The sequence below is a fragment of the Pectinophora gossypiella genome, chromosome 24, assembly GCF_024362695.1.
Source record: "Pectinophora gossypiella chromosome 24, ilPecGoss1.1, whole genome shotgun sequence".
NCBI lineage: Eukaryota > Metazoa > Arthropoda > Insecta > Lepidoptera > Gelechiidae > Pectinophora > Pectinophora gossypiella.
Window position 1 is genome coordinate 10,773,996 of NC_065427.1, and position 21,425 is coordinate 10,795,420.

The following is a 21,425-nucleotide window of genomic DNA, read 5'->3' on the forward strand; positions in this document are numbered from 1 at the left end:
CTTTGTCATATTGTATTGTCTGTCTTGTCTGTTTTGATTTGACGAAGCCTGTGGAGGATGTCTTTTTTTAATAATTAAAATAAATACACCAACTTCAAAATCTGTTGTACACAATATTTGTAAAATATTTAAATAGGGTAATTGACCGGTTTATTATTGCATCAATCTATTTATGTGAACATGTTGTACTTATTACATCTGAAATTTGTTTTTCAATGGCCCTGATTTCTGAAGACACCTCCTAATTTTATTTTAAGTTATACCCGTTGTTTTCTTATCCGCCCAAGAGAAAAGGGACGGGTGATTTTAGGCCAAACATACTTACATACATAAACTCATGCCTATTTCCCACCGGGGTAAGCAAAGACTATGGATTCCATTTGCTTCGATCCTGACACACTTCTCTTGCTTCCTCCACATTCATCAATCGCTTCATACACGCACGCCGGTTCAGAGTAGATCGTACTAAACCTTTTCCAAGGACATCTCCAATTTGGTCAATGTAAGTCCTTCTAGGTCTTCCTCTACCATCAACTTTCGCTTTTTCTTCTTTCGATTTTAGGTCATATACCACCGAAATATAAGCTCTTCTTGGTCTTCCCCTTCCTCTCTTTCCTTGTAGCTTCCCTTCTATAATGTTTTTATCATGGAACAGATTAAAGAAAAGGCGAACGTCGTGTCTTCTATGGAGGTGAAGGAATTGGTCTTTGATAGACAAGAATGGTATGCTACACCAGCAAGAGCGTGGCTCTTAAATTAGTGATGTGATCTCCGAAATGCAGAGGAAAAAGGAAGCTTAAATGAAGGAAAATTTTTACAACGTCTCTTGGAAAGTTCCTCAATTTAAGCAGAGTCTGCATCACTAACGCCGCGGCCGCGGATCGTCTTTCGTAACACGGACTATATTTTAAACCTAGTTTATCTTTCGGTCTTCCTTTTGTAATCATCATCATTATCTCAGGCCTTTACATCTTTATCAGATGTTTCAAAAAGCGTTTCTGTGGCAGCTTTTAAAATGGCTGTAAAGTCCGATGCGAGAGCGACAGTAGCGGCCGCACGACTGGTATTGTAGTTGAGGGTTATTAGACGGTACAGGTGGTAAATCGGCCCTCTCACTTCTGTGTCGCCTCTCGCGCTTGTCGGCTAGAATTTGGAACCAGGTTTTATCGTGTGCTTTGCACCCATCGGCTAAAGACATCCTCCACTTGTACTTGTCTCCTTTTGTAATAACACTGGAGTATTTATGACTGTTTTAGAGCGATAGTTTAAACCGGGTCATTTTCGATACTTGTCAAGTACTTACCCTATTAATGTGATCCCACGTTCCCGGCAGTATACTTATGTAAAAAGAACTTTATTACCTAACCTTAAGGCACCAGACCAGAGTACAAGAAAGAACAATGAGGCACTTTCCAATCGACGTTCCGCAAACACACGATAGATGGCGTTATTCACTTTTAACGCGACAACTACATTTTCATTGCTGGCGTACATAATTATTCAAAAATGTAATGTAAGTAATGGCAGAAGCATATATTAAACTATTTGTTGCTTGATATTTGGATCACATTATACATATATATATATAATGATGTTGCTATCGTGTGGGTTGTGATTGTGAGGTAGTACTAACCTCATCAACCCTGGTGTCTGGGTAACTATTAAGCCGCTAAAGGGCCCTGACATGGCTCATGTAACGACTATTTACATCAGTAAATAGTAACCAGGCCCAACAGCTTAACGTGCCTTCCGAAGCACGGATCATCCTACTTTTGAACAATCAGGTGATCAGCCTGTAATGTCCTAACTAAACTAGGAACTACACAGTAATTCATACCCAAAATAAACATTGGGTCATCATTTATACCCAAAAACAAAGATAAAAGATGCATATTATGTCTGATATATTTGAAATTAGAAGTTTAAACGAAGAAAAAACTTAACAACGCCATCTATCGTGTTTTTGGGGAACGCCGATTGGAAATTCCCTCATTTGAAAAGAAAAGCAGTCAGGGGAACATTCTCGGGAAAGGCACATCTTTGGTTCCCATACATTTTCCATACAATACTATGTGTTTTTTTTATATAGTTGTATGTATAGATCCAGTAGCAAATGTGATGTAGACTGTAAATAATATGTTATTAGTGTCCAAACGCAATATTCAGTGTAATTAAAGAATAATATTATATGAACAACATGAATTTTATTTGTTGACACAAGGCGTGATTCTTGGCAGAGGTGTCTACTTAATATACAGCTTTTTTTTTGACGTGACTTATTGTAGATTTGCCGCAGATGGCATTAACTACTTGGCCGGACAAAGGGGAGCGCTGAAGGCTCTCACCCGATACAACGTTTAAGACAACAGGCCTGAGGGTGCCCAGTTGGGCGCGAACCTCGGCTCAGGGCGTCGTCTGAGAGGAAAAATATTTGAAAGAATTAATCGACCCTAGAGGGTCGATAGTGATAAGCACTGAATGAGGGAAATCGTCGACCACGCCGGCGGGGTCGGTATCGGGGTTCTGAAGTGTTTGGTGTCGCGAGCTGATTGGCTGCCTCTATGCCTAGCGTAATAGTAGGTAATATGGTCGTCGAGAAACCTAATATACAGCGTGTTAGGGACATCGTAACGAATACTGAGGGGGATGATTCAGACCATGATTCTGAGTTAATATCAAGTCAAATTTTCCGTCGGATAATTCATGAAAATTTTTGTGTTTTTTTTTTTTATTTATTAATTACACTTGATATCAACTTGAAATCATGGTCTGAATCATCCCTCAAAGTTTTCGTTACGATGTCACTAACACCCTGTATACACCCACTCCTCGTTATGTTTAAGTCCCATGTAATAGGGGGCGAGCCTATTGCCATCAACCGGGTACAAATCCTGGAAACCACGACATAATTATTTATTTTTTAATTGATATCCTAGCTCCTGGATAGATGGCGCTAAACTTGGTAGGTTACTGCAACGAAACGTTTATTTGTGATTTTTCTTTTTAAAATCATGTAACGAAACGTACATGTCACAATGATTATGTTTTGAAAATATACTTAATAAAAAGAAAACGAAAAGAAAAGGTTAACATCGTGTCTTATAGGGAAGTCAAGGAATTGGCTTTTGATAGGCTGGAATGGAAAATACAAGACAACCGACCGACAAGAGCGCTGCTCTTAAATTGATGATGATGAAAAAAGAAAACAGAATCTTATCAGAATATCCAGAGGTAATGAGAATAAGAAGCCTAAATGTTTCGGACTAGACATGTCGTTGTTTATTAAACTGTCAATTTTTGAATTTTGTATTGCCACCTAGGTCTAGCGCAGGCTGAATGGGCTAAATTCCCTTTGCCAAAAAAAGAAAAAAACTTGGTCTAGCGCAATAAATGAATCTAGTGAATTTATTATTTTTATTTACCAAAAATAACATTAAAGATCTTTTTTTTGTATCCTTGGCATCTTGAGAACTTTTTTTTTTAAATTCTAAACAAGAAAATCTCATGTAATCTATAATATCAATATTCAATATTCTTTATTTGCATACTATGATGGCTATGACGATTCTCATGTACTTAAACAAACTTGAAGTCAAACTCATAAAGTCGAAATCAGTGGTAGGCCCAAGTCGGGAATCGAACCCATAGCCGTCACAGATTCTTCCTAACGCAAATTAAAAGTAATTCGAGTCAATATTTCTCTTCATACTACCGTCTCTCAACCGTTATAAGAGTACCTAAATGTCAATAATTTGTCGCGTATTCCATAAAGAGCAATGCACGCCAATTTTATTGTTATATTCGCGACAAGCTTTGTTAACTGAACAGTCAAATTGCAGGCTTGACCCACCCCGTGTAGTCACTGAGGGCAGAGGTTCTTAAAGTTTTAGATTATTCTTGCTGTCCGGGTGGCAATACTGGGCTGAAAATCTGAATGCCATCGAAACTACAAGATTTTTACCTACAGTGTTGGCAATAATGGCAATTTCAAAAAAGGAACGCCATGTCAATATTTTAAAAAGAAACGTCTTGGGGTTACTGAAGACTTTATTACTGAAATTTGACAAAAAAAACTTAATTAGGTACATAAGACATTATTTATTGAACTTTACAACAAGATATAAAACTGAAGACGTTATATTTCGGATTTGACAAAATAAATTACTACGGAAGACCTTTCGTATTGAAATTGAACAGCAAAGGAAATGTACTGAAGACTAGGCAGCATGGTCTTATGATCTTAGCCAACAGTGAAACAGGTTGAATATCAGCGTGATGCCTATTTTACGAGCTTAGTTTACGATTTAGAGAGAAAAGGCCCGAAGCGGGCCTACTTATATAAGTTCTGAAGGAGAGCCGTCGACCACGCCAGCGGGGATGAGTGTAGGGAAGGGGACGAAAACACAAACTATTTAGGTAGATTCATTTTTTTAAATGAGAGTTAACATTTGAGAACCACAGCCGACCAACGGCATACTCTGTAACTGGAGCCGCACATAATTACAGCTTTTTACAACTACCCCCGACGCCGCGTCTCGCTGCGCTTTTGTGCGCACGCGCATATGCCCGCTGGCGGAAGTGGCGCGCAAGAGACGTCATTGTGCGCTGTCGGTTGCGCAGATTGAACGATTAAGTGAGGTGAGAGTAATGAGAGGTTGGTAAACAATAGGGGTAAAATAAGTAGTTAACATGGGAAATGTGGCTTAGATACCTAGTCACAACAAACATAACATAAAAGAGGTACATACATCACCAGATGAACACAAAAAAAAACAACACTCATCGAGACTCAAAGTTATGGATAGAAATAGTTATATAGGTAACTGCATCATCATCACCAGCCCATTAACGTCCCCACTGCTGGGGCACGGGCCTTCCCTATGGATGGATAGGGAGGTAACTTAAGGTATTTTATTAATTGTTATTTATTATATAGGCAGAAGTTAACGTAATGTAACTTGTACCGTCCGTTCTTGTGTAAAATTTTCATTGTGTATGCTTGAAAAAGTAGAATTTGGTGATACCTACTATTTTTATGCACTGTAATCTGCAATGTACCTAACCTAAATTCATACAATAAACGTTTTACAAAATAAAACGAAAAAAGAAACATTTCTATTTCACGCCTCACCGAGTTAAATAGCCAATTAGATGTCCACCATCAGCTCGGGGAAGTGAAAAAATGAAAAAGTGAAAAATGTTTTTATTACCAAAAAACAATACAATGAGGCACGTAAAGTAGGATGGGTACTTATTTTAAAAATATATCCAAATGAACAGAGGTTCCCAAACTAGGCGGAGCCTATATCTTGGGAAACCGTTAAAAAGGGGTAGGTACATGTGATGTTGGCGCATAGTTTGCCAAAGGAAAAGACCCGCAGTACTTCAGACATCTCATTACCTTGAGGGATAAATATAACATATTATTATATAGGTACTTAATCGCTCATACGGAAATACAACCATACATACATTACATAAACAGCCTATATACGTCCCACTGCTGGACACAGGCCTTCCCTCAATCAACCGGAGGGATATGGAGCTTACTCCACCACGCTCCATTGCCGGTTGGTGGAGGTGTGGCTCGAAGGACCAAATGCATGTGTCGTTGGTTATACATAATATGAATGAAAACACATGCTTGAGTTGTTGAATTGCCTAACATATTAAAAGAAGAAAAAAGTGACAAAATCTTTATTAAAAAAATAAAAGAACTTCTCATTAATAAATGTTACTACAGCACTTAACTAGTGAATACCATAATGATACTGATGTTACTAGAAAAGCTTCCTCCTCTCTTTTAAACTTGTATTTTGTTGTGCCCGAAAGGGTATAATGATGTGAAACTCATAATGTAACTTACAAACTTGTACACCATCATAGTATGCAAATAAAGAATATTGAATATTGAAAATATTGAGTTTGTAAATGTGGACTGTTACTTTAATAATGGAAATGGAAGAAAGAATGAGGAAGAATCGAAGTAAGTGGAGTGGTAGTGGAATGGAAGTTAGAGAAAAAGCAACACCCGTCGCCATGATGTGATAGCCTATAACATCATAAATATAGCCTATAACTATTTACGTTATACCTGTAATTTTCTTATGCGCTAAAAAAGAGAACTTCCAAATCTCTATATTTATCCCGCTTCCTAATAAAAATATTGATTTTTTCGATGAATTGTTTTGATTTTCGATGTGACTTTTTCACCCCTAGATGTCCAAACTGTGGCTTCGGGAAACATAAAATACCGCACAGCATCGCGTCTGTATCCCCGAAGGGGTCGCCACAGGCAAGAGGTGGAAGGCTCTTCGGTAAAAGGTGAAAAAAACTCATCGGAAATCCGGAAGCAAGTTGGGACGTACCACAAATTGGCTCCACATGCCTCCGCACTCACAATCCTCGTCTGCGAGTGACAACTTGATGGAGGATGAGACGGTGAGACCCCATGACGTATTATTGGGATGGGATAACGACCACACACCTACTAGACACCCTTCGTGGAGTGGAGTGGAGTGACATCGTAACGAAAACTTTGTGCGATGATACAGACCATGATTCTGAGTTGATATAAAGTTTACTTTTCCGTCGCAAAAGTATGGAACTGAAAATAATAAAAAACACAAAAACGTCATGAATTTTGCGACGGAAAATTCCACCTGACATTAATTCAGAATCATGGTCTGAATCATTCCCCTCAGTATTCGTTGCAATATCACTAACACCCTACTTATATGTTTTTTTTTATTCTGATAGACTGGTTCTAAAAGATGCAAGACGCTGTCAGCTGCTTAACTTAACGGCCTTCGGGGTCCAGTGGTTGAGTGATGGGCTCGCGATCCGGAGGCTCCGGCCTCGAAACCCGGTGGGGACATATCTTTCGAACCTTGGTTTGGTAAGGACATTGCAGGCTGATCACCATATTGTCGGAAAGTAAGATGATCCGTGTTTCAAGCCACGTTAAGCCGTTGGTCCCGGTTACTATTCTGATGTTACGTACTTATTCGTTTCAATGACACATGTCAGAGGCCTTGGCGGCTCAATAATAACCCTGACTGTTCCGAACATTCCGATATCAAATACATAAACAAGCGGCAAAGAAAGAAGGTAGACAGATATGTCTGTCCGTAGAAAATTGTGGATCTACCTACTCCACTCCAATCTCATCAGTCATCCCGTGATCATGGCACTTGCAACAGTGTCGAAATACCCGATATTTCAACACTGTTGCTCATAGTCTCATATCCCTGATTTAAACGCGGTAAGAACCCGTTATTATGTGTTTTAATTAATAATCCTGACACGAGGGAAAAGGGCACTAAAAGAGTTCAAGCAAATGAAAAAAATAAGAGGTGTCTATCTAACAGTTAGTCTATGTGTCATATGAGGCTTCACGAGCCTTCGGCAAGGCCTCGTTAGTGAGATGTCAGGCTGTCTACGATTGTGATAAGCTATAAGTATATTTAGGTACATTTTATTTCACATGTGACCCGTATGAAGAGCCCAGTTGGTAAAAAGCTTGCCTTTCACTTTGAGTTCACAGGTTCGAATCCAGCACAGGCCTAAATGATTGTTGAATTTGTTTCCGAATTCATGTTTGGAACATACTTAAATGATTATCACGTGCTCAGCGGTGAAAGAACATCGTGAGGAATCCCCCATTCCCGAGAAATTCATTTTCGTATGTGACCTAACCTGTATTGGGCTGGTGTTCCCTTCGCGGGTTGGAAGGTCAGACAGCCAGTCGCTTCTGTAAATAACAGGATCTGTCAAATCGACTTTCATTGCTTTAGGCCTGTACTGGATTCGAACCTGCGACATCAAAGTGAGAGGCAAGGGTTCTACCGACTGGGCTTCCACAGTTCCATGTAGCACAGTATGTTATGTTATGTACATGTGTAAATATTAGTTGAAAAATGTTTTTTTTTTTTAAAGAACGTCTAGGGCCCTGTGCCGAGGTTTTTCTTGCAGCTTCTTTTCCCCGGCTATACAGGTTGTGAGAAGCTGCAGTAGTTTTAGGCGGATGAGATGTTCGTTATGTAAAAACTGACGATTCAAAGTGTAACTACGTTACCTACTGAATAAAGATATTTTTGAATTTGAATTTGAAAATAAGGTGGTAGCAAAATCGGTACAAATTGTACTCAATGTATCGACAAAAAGCTTAACGTATTTATATTTATCCAAATGTCCCTTTAAATCATAACACGTTAATTACGGCCCCAGTCCACAGCTCACAATAAAACATCAATCATGGCGATCTTATTCGCAGCATATTGCTCTGGTTTTTTATTGCCACCCCTCAGGCGAGAGGGCGCGATGGAACAATCTGCGCACTCTCTACGCTGCCCCCGAGAGTATAAAGCGCGTAGAGGGGCACTTTCCGGGGAGATTTTACCTACAGACATAGAAAAAGAAGTTTATTTTCTGTTTGCGTAACGGTCTGTAACAAGCGGTCCAGTGGATGAGCGTTGGGCTCACGATCCGGAGGTCCCGGGTTCGAATCCACAAAAGTTACTTTGTGGCCCTAGTTTGGTTAGGACATTATAGACTGATAACTTGATAAATAAAAATACTATAAATTGTTTTAAGTTTACGCGGTTATTATTATAATTAAAGCACATAATAACGGGTTCTTACCGCGTTTAAATGGGGATATGAGACTCCCGATATTTCGACACTGTTGCAAGTGCCATATCCCTATTTAAACGCGGTAGGAACCCGTTATTATGTGCTTTAATTATAATAAAAATACTACTTACTGATGTAAGTAAGTAGTCGTTACATGAGTCATGACATATTAACCCTGACACCACTCATTGATTTAAAAGATGTGTTGCTGTTGCATTTTCTTGACAATTCTTCTCCTCAGCCATACTTTCGAAATGACGTAAATTCAAAAATGTTACATTGACCTTAAACAAGTTTATCCATGATAATTACGTTTCGTAGATTTCTGTAAAAAAAGGTTTAAACTCTCGCATCTCGGAGTCTGTAGGCATAAAACTCTCACCCTTCTACGAGTTACTTATTCTATGTGATTACATTATTATTTTTCCTCTCGCATTATATAATTCGCCCGCTGATGGCGAGTGCATTTAACATAACGTTCCACTTAACTAGATTTTATTGTTAACCGGAGTTTATTAACCGGTGGGTTAATTGTTAATATTGTTTAGTTTGTTTAACTGATGCGAGTGGATGTGTGTTGATTGTTTTTGATGTTTTTATTAAAACATATTGAGTACTTCAGTACTTTAAGGGTAAGTTATTAAATTGAGGAGCTCGGTGGCGCAGCGGTTAACGCGCTCGGTCTGCGATTGTTGAAGTAAAGCAACTTTCGCAAAGGCCGGTCATAGGATGGGTGACCACAAAAAAAAAAGTTTTCATCTCGAGCTCCTCCGTGCTTCGGAAGGCACGTTAGGCCGTTGGTCCCGGCTGCATTAGCAGTCGTTAACAACCATCAATCCGCACTGGGCCCGCGTGATGGTTTAAGGCCCGATCTCCCTATCCATCCATAGGGAAGGCCCGTGCCCCAGCAGTGGGGACGTTAATGGGCTGGTGATGAAGTTATTAAAGAAAACACATTATATAACCTAACACATTGGTCTAACAGAAAGCTCGGTGAGATGTGGGTACTTAGTTCATCTAGCGATGGATGTACCTTTGACTACCCCAATTGGATAATATATCAGATAGTAACGACCTCCGTGGTCCAGTGGTTGACCGTTAGGCTCACGATCCGGAGGTCCCGGGTTCGTATGCCGGTGGGGAAATATCACAAAAATTACTTCGTGATCCCCAGTTTGGTTAGGACATTACAGGCTGATCACCTGATTGTCCGAAAGTAAGATGATCCGTGCTTCGGAAGGCCCGTTAAGCCGTTGGTCCCGGTTGCTACTTACTGATGTAAGTGAGTAGTCGTTACATGAGTCATGTCAGAATCATCCATCTCAATACTTAAATTCGTGTTATCTTTTGACAGCTCTTCGCTCTGCCCAACCCTATATGTATTGCAGGCGTGAGCGTAATAATTATAACTAGCTATCTATACAGAATAAATCCCCAAAACTAGATAAAAGCTCGAAATTGCGCAAAACACGAATTTTCCGACGAAATCTCGCAACAATGGTATTAAGTCCGCCCTTTGTGCAAGGTCGGTCTTAAGCCTATTAGCGATCTCTCCCACCCAACAATAGGACGCTTGTTTACGTGGGTGGAAATTGTATGGAACGTCTCCTATTTTGGTTCATTTCATTTGATCGTAGTAAATGTATTTGAAATACAATTAAGTTATGTGCCTGCTATGTATTAGACAGGTTAGAGCCGTTTGCGCTCCCCATTTGTCCGGCCAAGTAATTAATCGTATCGTATATTAGCCCTTCAACAAGTGAGTTTATGTATGTAAGTATGTATGTAATTTATACTTATCTACATTTATACTATGTAGTGATGATGCCAAGTTGGCTTTTCTTTTTTCAAACAAACAACATAGATAGACACACTTTCCCATCCCATTTATAATATTAGTATGGATCCTAATCCATTCCCTAGAATGCAATCCCGACTCGAGATCGCAAATTCGAGATCCCGCGGGATTGGAAAAATCCCAAAAAAAAAAACCCGCGGGATCTCGATAATTTCGGGATCTCGTCTAGTTCATAAAAAAAAATACGATAGCTGAAAACGATGAAAACTGCTTGTTTGTCATAGTGAGGTTAGTTAAAACAAAATATTTTTAGAAAGAAAACAAACACCCTTCAATGTTACTAAGTACGTAAGTAAATAATAAAGTTTTATTTTTTATTTTTATCAAAACAAAAAGTATAACTCAAGGAGATTCGCCCAATCCCGTCAATCTCGAATGGGATCGCGTATTTTATTTATTTATTTATTATTAAGGCTTTAAATAACACTAGTATAAATGCAATGTCCTGTAAAATTGCATAAGCAATTTGACTGCAGGATCAGAGTCTCACTAAGACATGGTTAAATTACAAAAAATATGAAATAGGTAAGTTGAGGAGCTCGATGGCGCAGCGGTAAACGCGCTCGGTCTGCGATTGTTGAAGTTAAGCAACTTTCGCAAAGGCCGGTCATAGGATGGGTGACCACAAAAAAAAAGTTTTCATCCCGAGCTCCTCCGTGCTTCGGAAGGCAAGTTAAGCCGTTGGTCCCGGCTGCATTAGCAGTCGTTAATAACCATCAATCCGCACTGGGCCCACGTGATGGTTTAAGGCCCGATCTCCCTATCCATCCATAGGGAAGGCCCGTGCCCCAGTAGTGGGGACGTTAATGGGCTGATGATGAGGTAAGTACCTGCTAAATTAAATAATGCTTCGGGATTGATCACGAAAAATTTGATGAGATCTCGCGATACCGCATAGCCTGGTAAGGCAGGTACCTAGTCCCCACAATCTCAGCATATAAAATAAAATTAAATCAATTCACTCCAAAATTAACACTCTTATACATTTCATAATCCGTTTTTTCTCCTTTCCGATAATCCGGACTTTATTCCTGTCTGGACAAAGCAGGCGACATGCCGTCTGCACGTCTGTTTGGAGTACTATGGAGTATTGTGGAATGCGCTGGAGTATTACGGAATATTGGAGTATTGTGCTTATATTTGTGGGTGTCGGCACAAATCAAATCGTAATGCCCCCGAGTGATTGAAGATTAGCAGTTTTTTTGGTTAGTTAAGGCGAAGACATACCTATTTGTAAAACACTTATTTTACAAATTCTATAAGTTACAAAAAGGCTTAAGTTTAAAAGTAATATTCAAAATAAAGGAGGGGGAGGCCTATGCCCAGCAGTGGGCGTCATACGGCTGTTGATGATGATTCAAAATAGAAACCGACCGAGTACGTGGCAGCGCCAACAGTCTTCTAAGAATCGTAGCAGAGAGGATGGATGGCCCATTCTGGAAACACTGGGTTATGACTCACGTGTTACCTATACGCCGTGTGGCCAAGTAATGTCATTTAATTTAATATGCTAACATAGTTCGTAAGTCTCTATTGTTTAACTAACATTATATGGATGCAGAATCTGAAATAAATATTTTATTATTATTGTATTATATTATATTGTATTGTATTGTATTTTATTATTATTATTATTATTATTATTATTATTAACGGCTTTATAATATGCACTTATTAGCGATAGCGATTATAATTGCTTAGTTGCTGAGCTTGGTAATTCACCTCACAATCCACACGATAGAAAAGTAATTATAATTACATACAAAACTGAAAATTGAGCCTGCGTGTACGCTTTCAACTTTTAAATTTCGTACCGCGTGAGAGCCCTCATCGTTCCCCATTTGTCCGGCCTAGTAGTCAATGCCATTTTTGGTAAATCTACAAAAAGTCACGTCAAAAGAAAGGCTAGTATAATATATAACCAGCAAAACGCAAGTCCAATAGAAAAAAAGTATTGTAACTTCGCCTTAACATCTGAAGATGCAACAACCCTAACAAGACTTATCTCCACATCCGGTTCCGACCCCGCGTTGTACAATCGACTACCGGACTTTACAACTACTGAGCCATTGTCGCCTTCCGTGTTAATCACTCAATCGTGCGCCGACTTACATTCTAGCTATAGGATGTAGCGAAATTGCCGAGCGGCTCTCACCTCTCCCCATTTGTCCGGCCAAGTAATGCCATGTTGGTCCCGGGTACTACTTACTAATGTAAGTACGTAGTCGTTACTTGAGTCACGTCAGGGGCCTTTGGCGGCTCAATAATAAACCTGACACCAGGGTTGATGGAGTTGGTAACCTACCTCATAACCCACACGATAAGAAGAAGATGACTTTATTATTCCCTAATGTTAAAAATCCGAGCAACCTGTATAGACATAAATGTAAGTACAATATCACGTTGAAACCGCAAGGAAATCCGCGTGAATGAGTATGTATGAGAGATTGCGTTGTTACGATGTGATAATTCAATAAAGGCGATAGGTTCTTGGAAGTAAAGTTGGCTGGTGTTAAAATTAGGAAAAAAATACATTTACAGCCTATATACGTCCCACTGCTGGGCACAGGCTTCCCCTCAATCGATCGGAGGGGTTATGGAGCATACTCCACCACGCTGCTCCACTGCGGGTTGGTGGAGGTGAGTGAGGTGAGTAAAAAGCATTTATTCTACCTACTTGAAACTTTAATTATCCTTCTACATTTCAAGTAAGGAATAAGTAATACTACGAAAATTTCGACTCCGATACAGGATTTGCACAATTTTCTTAAACAAACTTTGTTTTTAAGTAAAATTTTCTTTAACACAGTTCACTCGACCATTATAGACTCCGATACGGCTCACCACCTATCACGTCGTCTAACAGAGAGCTTGGTGAGGTGTGGGTACTTACATAATGGCCGCGATTCCTGCAGACACCTCCTAATTTTACTTTAAGTTATACCTGTCATTTTCTTATCCGCCGAAAAGGAAAGGGACGGATGATTGACAGCTCTTAAGTTTAGAAAGAATGAGTAAATGAATGAATAACCCGGGCGAATTAAATAGGCATCTCGCTGGTATGCAATCCGCCTGACGTGCTGATCTAAATCTATTAATGTAGGTAAGTACCTCTGACTTCTCCAATTTGTAATATAGTCGTAAAACTAATAAAGAGTAACTTCCTAAACACTCGAACACGCATCATCAAAACAAACATCAAGGTAATTGCCCAGAAGGGTGCGCAGTGGGGTGAGATACAGTCGTTGTAGAGAACCCTCCGTACTACTTATGATTGCGAATATTAACGAATAAATACATATTTGCTACAATTACTAAGGCAAACTTCAAGTTAGGAGCACATATGGCGAGTTGTTGAGAGTTTCTACACTTCATACAAACAACTTCGTTTTACACAGACACTACACATTGACGTTATCGTACACGCGCATCTGTGTGTGTGACGTCTGACGCCATACGATTCAAGTCTAAACTCTGTTCGAGGGGGGGTGAGGTAAACCTAGCTCAGACGCTGGTGGGGAGCGGAGAGTTGGCGTTCTATACATAGTAATTATTCCTTATTCTATGACGCGGTTACATAGCTGTCTTCGGTGACTCGGCCAGTCTCATGTAGCTTATTATTAAGTAGTCGTCTTTCGAATCTGTTACTAATACTAGGTTAAGCTTCCTGTCACTAACATAATATGGACTAGTTTCCGAAATAAATTTTGAATTTGAATCTGAATGCCATTTGCGGCAAATCTACAAATTCAAATTCAAAAATATTTTTATTCAATAGGTAACATAGTTACACTTTGAATCGTCAATTTTATGACATTAAGAGAACCGTGTTACACAACTTACATAGAATTTAACGCGAGTGAAGCCGCGGGCAAAAGCTCAAACTAAAACTTAAATTCAACAACCAAAAACCAATCAGAAATCTTATAAACAATGTTCTCACGATAAAAGTGTTGAACGATGAAACAAAAGCCAATTTCCGTCGCGTGTCGCGGAATTGAACTTACGCTATACAAACACGCAAATAAGACAATAGTTGGGTTTATACACGCGATATAACAATATATATCCTTATTTTTAACCAACTTTAAAAGAGGGTTATCTATTTGACCCGAAAGTAGGTAAGTACGTATGTAATATTGTTGGAATTGATGGGTTATGAGCCAAATAAAGCAACTTTCACAAAGGCCGGTCATAGGATGGGTGACCACAAAAAAAAAGCTTTCATCTCGAGCTCCTCCGTGCTTCGGAAGGCACGTTAAGCCGTTGGTCCCGGCTGCATTAGCAGTCGTTAATAACCACCAATCCGCACTGGGCCCGCGTGATGGTTTAAGGCCCGATCTCCCTATCCATCCGTAGGGAAGGCCCGTGCCCCAGCAGTGGGGACGTTAATGGGCTGATGACGATGACGAGCCAAATAAAAGAGTTAATATATTATAATTTTCTAAAAAGATATTACAACCGGCGGCCATACAATGCAAGGAGCAAGAGAGGTTATAGATGTCAATATCATCATCATGTAGTAAGACCACGGTAACATGATCATTAACTAACATACGGATACCTGGATATACATAAAGCTGCCTCAGGTACATGCTCTATAAATAAAACAACCATTGAAATAATAAATAATAAGTATATTGGTTACTTACTCTAAATTTCCAAAACGCACGCGTGCTCAAACACAAGTGTACACGTGTTCAAAATGGTACGTCTGCCTTCGATGCGTGCTCGAATCAAAAGAACCCCAATGAAAGACAAACACGCCTTTTTATACCCTTTCTCCTAGTGTTGCCATATGAAGGCAACACAAATTCGCACAAAATTACAGAAAACCTAACATTCGACCATCCTGACGTCGTGCATGTCCTCATGCACGTAGACAAAACGTCTAATGTTCAAACCTAACATTCGGCGGGCCAAGTGATTCCACACTCATCGAGAACAGTTACAAAGCTTCACTTAAAATCTAAAAGTACAACGACATATAATCACATTTACGGGGTGAAACATCAGCTCTTCTTTCTAATCATAATATAAAGCTATTCAAGTTGTCAATAGTTCGCAAACCCTTCCTTCTCACGAACTATTGCAAAGCAATTGAGTGTGAACCTTCTTTCTCACACTTGTAATTATCGTATACAAACCTTCCTTCTTATATACGATAATTAAAATAATCATAATATAAAGCTACTCAAGTTGTCAATAGTTCGCAAACCCTTCCTTCTCACGAACCATTGCAAAGCAATTGAGTGTGAACCTTCTTTCTCACACTTGTAACTATCGTATACAAACCTTTCCTTCTTATATACGATAATTAAAATAATCATAATATTACAAAGCTATTCAAGTTGGCAATAGTTCGCAAACCTTTCTTTCTCACGAACTATTGCAAAGCAATTGAGTGTGAACCTTCTTTCTCACACTTGTAACTATCGTATACAAACCCTTCCTTCTTATATACGATAATTAAAATAATCATAATATTATAAAGCTATTCAAGTTGGCAATAGTTCGCAAACCCTTCTTTCTCACGAACTATTGCAAAGCAATTGAGTGTGAACCTTCTTTCTCACACTTGTAACTATCGTATACAAACTCTTCCTTCTTATATACGATAATTAAAATAATCATAACATTATAAAGCTATTCAAGTTGGCAATAGTTCGCAAACCCTTCTTTCTCACGAACTATTGCAAAGCAATTGAGTGTGAACCTTCTTTCTCACACTTGTAACTATCGTATACAAACCCTTCCTTCTTATATACGATAATTAAAATAATTGTGAACCCTCCTCACAAAATTGAAAGTCACCTTAACTAAATAGCTATGAGCCCTCCTTCTCAAGCTATTACTAAATACACATCTTACAGTTTCATCCAACAAACAGTACCTCTACTTACTTTCTTTTGATTGTATATAATAATGACACAATCAGTCATCTTCATCACTACTTTCTTTATCATCATTAACGTGAATCCAGGGTGACATTCGATTTGTTAAATGAAGTAGTCATCAATCCCAACAAATTCAAACTCAAAAATATGTTTATTCAGTAGGTAACATTGTTACACTTTGAATCGTCAATTTTTACATCTTTAAGGGATTCCCGAACTGACAATAAAGTATAATTTTGCGTTTCGCATACTATTTCGTTCAACATAGGATTAATTTCCGCATCCATCTGAAGTCCAAACATTACCTCAGTCCGTCCCGTTGTCTTCCGACGGGTGTTGTTCATGCCCCATTGGACTCTACCTATCTTGTCATCCCAGACGTTCTTGTCAAAATTAAGATTTTGCGCAGTTAACGACCCTAACATCGTGCGATTACACTGCTCTACTTGTCCATTGGACCTAGGACTTGCAACTGCGTTCAACACGTGTCTAATACCTTTATCCGAGCAAAACGTTTGAACACGTACGATGTGAAGAAAGTACCGCGGTCGCTAATAATTCGATCTGGGTTTCTGAACGTATAGAAAATATCTTCTAATTCTCGCGTTGTTGTAACTGTTTTTGGTATTTCTGACTGGCCTGATAAATTTAAATTTCGTAAAGGCATCTACGACTACCAATAGGTAAGAGTTTTCCTCTCTTTTTTACTTTAACCCATCTGCATCAATATCAGTGGTAAGAAATTACCGAATGCGACCCAGTTCACTATCACCTAATTGAAGAGTCTACAACCTGTCCCCCTCATTGATTGACATAACCGTCGGGTAAAGACCAGCGTCAATTTCCATTGAACTAAGATCCTCAATTGAGTTCCGAAATAGAAGGTCCACGTGCGACATTTTCGTGCCAGCACGATATTCCAAAAAGCAAAAACAGCCACCAGCGGGCAATACGTCTAACCAAATCGCGTTTGGAAAGCATGGAGCGCAACGCACTACAATCGGTCATGATTTTGAAATTCTGACCCAGAAGATAAACCCGAAACTTTTGAGCGAACTTACTACCTATAGCAAGAGTCTCAAGTTTATAAACCTTTTCTCTTCTGGAGATGTCTGGCGACTATAGTACGCTACGGGATGGTAGGTGTCGTTTCCATTACGTCGCTGCATCAATATTCCACTGACGCCCACTTCACTGGCGTCAGTGTGCAACTGTGTTTCGGCGGTCGGGTCGTAAATGGCTAAGATTGGCCTATCTATCAGACTACTCTTGAGATCAACAAATGCGGCTTCTTGTTCCTCAGTCCAACACCATTCCACATCCTTCTTGAGCAACTTATTCAACGGATGTGATAAAGACGCGTAACTCCTTATAAATTTTCCGAAAATATCCTACTAGTCCCAGAAATTGGCGGACGGAATGTGGACTGGTGGGACGAGGAACATCAAACACTGACTGTGTCTTTTTGTCAGCCGGCCGCACCCCAGCAGCGCTAATATCATAACCCAAATAGTTAATAATTCTGCTGTAAGAAATTACATTTTGCCAAATTCAGAGTTAGGCTTGCCTTTTCTATCAACTGTAAAGCCCTTTCTTACCTATCCAAACACTCTTCTACATCCTTTTCGTAAGTTAATACGTCATCGATGTAAGCAGTAGCTTCTGAGAACCTAGCGGAAACCAATACCTTATTCATCAGCCTTTGAAATACAGCTGGTTCGTTAGCCAACCCAAACGGCATACGATTAAATTCATATTGGTCGTCTGGGGTGATAAAGGAAGTTAAGGGTTTCGATTCTTCTGCAATAGGCACCTGGTAGTATCCAGATGCCAGATCCAAAGTTATAAAGTAGGCCTGCCCCACTAATCGAGCAATCTCGTCTTCAATCACTGCCATCAGGTACCTTATCTTAACTGTCATTGAATTCAGAAACCTATAATCAACACAGAGCCTTTGTTTACCGTCCTTCTTACGAACCAACATAATTGGACTCGCATATTCCGATACAATTTCTCGTACAATCCCCGCATTCATCATCTCACCAACAATTTCTCTTACTTGTTGTCGTTCCTTGTGCGACAATATGTAAGGCCGGTAAACCACAGGACGCTCAATATTCAATTCAATTTTCATTTCAGTCATATTTGTACATCCCAACTCCTCTAATGATTGCGCGAAGCAATGCTTGTATTCGTTCAAAATGTTAAAATAGACGTCGTTTATGTGGCTCTTCAAGCGTTTTTGCTAAAGTTAACATCTTTAGGCTCTATACCTAAATGCTCGCCAACGAGGTCTGTGGGTGATGTACAAATATGATTGACAATCTGAACTCTATTTCATCTACCTATAATATCACCTTCATCAATATAACAAAAGCTGACAATGGGGTAATATGAACAAAGAGCTGACCTTCCTCTACTTTGTATAACCCGCCGGCTATCGTGAATTCTCGGTTTGGCTTCCCCATGACTCTTCCGCTAAGCCTAACATATCAATTAATCACAACATCAGTACGAGCTCTGATAATCGCCCCTCCACTCAATCTTGCGCATGAAGCGGAGACGACCTTTACACTCGCAGTATCACCACTACCACCGTTAGCAAAAGGGAATTCATCATCATAATAAAACCTCAATTCGTTGGCATTCTTGAATACCAGCACCTGCTTCTGTTCGGTGAAGGACTGTCCTACTAATATCGGACAATTGAGCAGATTACTGTCAACCACGTGACACAAAACATCCGCACTAACACCGTCGATGCAGAAATTAACCTGTGTCCTGCCCATGGACAAAATAAAATTACTACCAAAACTTTTAATGGAGTCGGGGGTTGATCACAAGTCTACCCCAAAATCAGTGTCGTTGTTTGTTTTATGAGCGAAACTTCGCTACCGAAATCTATAAACGATATCATAGAGGTGTCATTTACCCTAACTGTATTGAAATATTTTGAGCCCGACTTAGAGGTAAGTATGCGCATGATTTTAGGAATGTTACCTAGTTTATCACGGTTTTCAAAAAAAAAGGGACTCTGCAAGTTTCCATTTTATGACCGAACCTACGACATCCTGTACATTGGACCAGAGGTTTGGGGCATTTAAGATACGGGTAACCTTTTTCCCTACAGTTAAAACAAAATAATTTGTAACTTGAATTTTTTTTGAAGTCTTAACTGATTTATCCCTATTGTCATTATTACTTCCCGCTGTGGATTCAGTCGACTACTTTGTTTTATTAAAATGAAAGCGATCGGGCGGCGGTTGGTTCTCCTTATTACTCATCAGAAAATGGAGTTGATCAGGCTGCGTACATCGTAACGCTTATCGCTGGATCTAATTGTCTTGTCACTTAATCCGTGGATAATGCAGTCCACGGCTCGTTTCCCTTCGATGTCACACCGGTTCACGATGGCTAATTCTTCATAATAATAAACCTCTAGCGGTTCACCAAACCTACTCTTTCGCCTAAGCGTATCCTCCAGGGATTGGCCATAATCATGTTCAAAAGGAAATGCGTCTAACTACTTTTGCTGCCATTCTGCCCAGCTGTACAAAATAGAATTGAAGCTTTCATACCAAACTTTGGCCAACTCCTGCAGTTTCTGCATTGCGAAGTGGATAACGGTTGTTCTCATCCCATCCGTAAACAGTGGCACACTCATTAACTTTCTTTAACCAAGTATCAATCTTTTGACTTTTCGATGAGGGTCCAAATTCGGGTAACATGGTTCATAATACTACTGGAAGGATGTGATGTGGCGACTGCTGTCGGATTAGGTTAAGATCTTAAGTTAACTAATGATTCAACAATATTAAGAACATCTTTAGATGAAAATGTAGGGCTATCTGACCTTTCTATTCCCTTAGCTGCCGACGAACGTCGCACCTCCTGCCCTTCGCCGCGACGTCGTTGGCTGTGTCGCTCGTTGTGCCGACGCGTGAAGCGACGTCTCTCTCCGGCTGCACTCCCGGCTCTCTCTCCGGCTGCGCTCCCGGCTTGTATCGGCTCGGCTCGGCTCGGCTCGGCTCGGCTCGTCTCGGCTCGGCTCGGCTCGTCTCGGCTCGTCTCGGCTCGTCTCGGCTCGTCTCGGCTCGTCTCGGCTCGTCTCGGCTCGTCTCGGCTCGTCTCGGCTCGTCTCGGCTCGTCTCGGCTCGTCTCGGCTCGTCTCGGCTCGTCTCGGCTCGTCTCGGCTCGTCTCGGCTCGGCTCGGCTCGGCTCGTCTCGGCTCGTCAGTCGTCTTCGTGGAACGATCTCGTCTTCAAGAGGCATAATCTGGAACTCGAAAACATTGGAACATGTAAATATTCTTCAGATAACCCTATATGTATATATTTATACAGATATATTTCCAAAGTAAAATATCTCAAAAACGGTGTATCCTGATTAACACATATGGATACGATCCCACTTCTGAAATGTAGTAAGACCACGGTAACATGATCATTAACTAACATACGGATACCTGGATATACATAAAGCTGCCTCAGGTACATGCTCTATAAATAAAACAACCATTGAAATAATAAATAATAAGTATATTGGTTACTTACTCTAAATTTCCAAAACGCACGCGTGCTCAAACACAAGTGTACACGTGTTCAAAATGGTACGTCTGCCTTCGATGCGTGCTCGAATCAAAAGAACCCCAATGAAAGACAAACACGCCTTTTTATACCCTTTCTCCTAGTGTTGCCATATGAAGGCAACACAAATTCGCACAAAATTACAGAAAACCTAACAATCATCATCATCATGCAGAAGTCATCCAAAACTTAGTACTTACGTAAATAGTTAAAAATCAACTGGGGACCGCCGTGCAAAGTCCTTTCAGCATTAGCGACAAGCAAATCAGTAAAATGACTCTGATAGATGCGGTTAACGTTCCATTATGCTGAATTTTATTACAAAATATATCTAAACATTATATTCCAACAGGAATTGCATATAAAAACTAGCCAAGTCGGACCTTAGGCCACAATATGTAATCTTAAATTATAAAAAGAAATCATATTTTATGTTGTTGTAAGTAAATA

General features: G+C 39.9%; 1 protein-coding gene across 2 annotated transcripts; it reads right to left on the minus strand.

Annotated features, from left to right (window-relative positions):
• Positions 1-19,427: 19,427 nt before the first annotated feature.
• LOC126377760 (TRIO and F-actin-binding protein-like) lies at positions 19,428-21,129 on the minus strand. Of its 2 annotated transcripts, none has more exons than XM_050025588.1 (2): positions 20,943-21,129; positions 19,428-20,664 (listed from the first exon to the last, which is right to left on the minus strand). In XM_050025588.1, exon 2 carries the CDS (start codon positions 20,659-20,661, stop codon positions 20,170-20,172), a length of 492 nt encoding a protein of 163 aa, XP_049881545.1. In that variant the 5' UTR covers positions 20,662-20,664; positions 20,943-21,129; the 3' UTR covers positions 19,428-20,169. The 2 variants fall into 2 exon arrangements, with proteins under 2 accessions (XP_049881545.1, XP_049881544.1); XM_050025587.1 differs by having other exon boundaries at positions 19,428-20,670.
• Between the last annotated feature and the right edge of the window lie 296 nt (positions 21,130-21,425).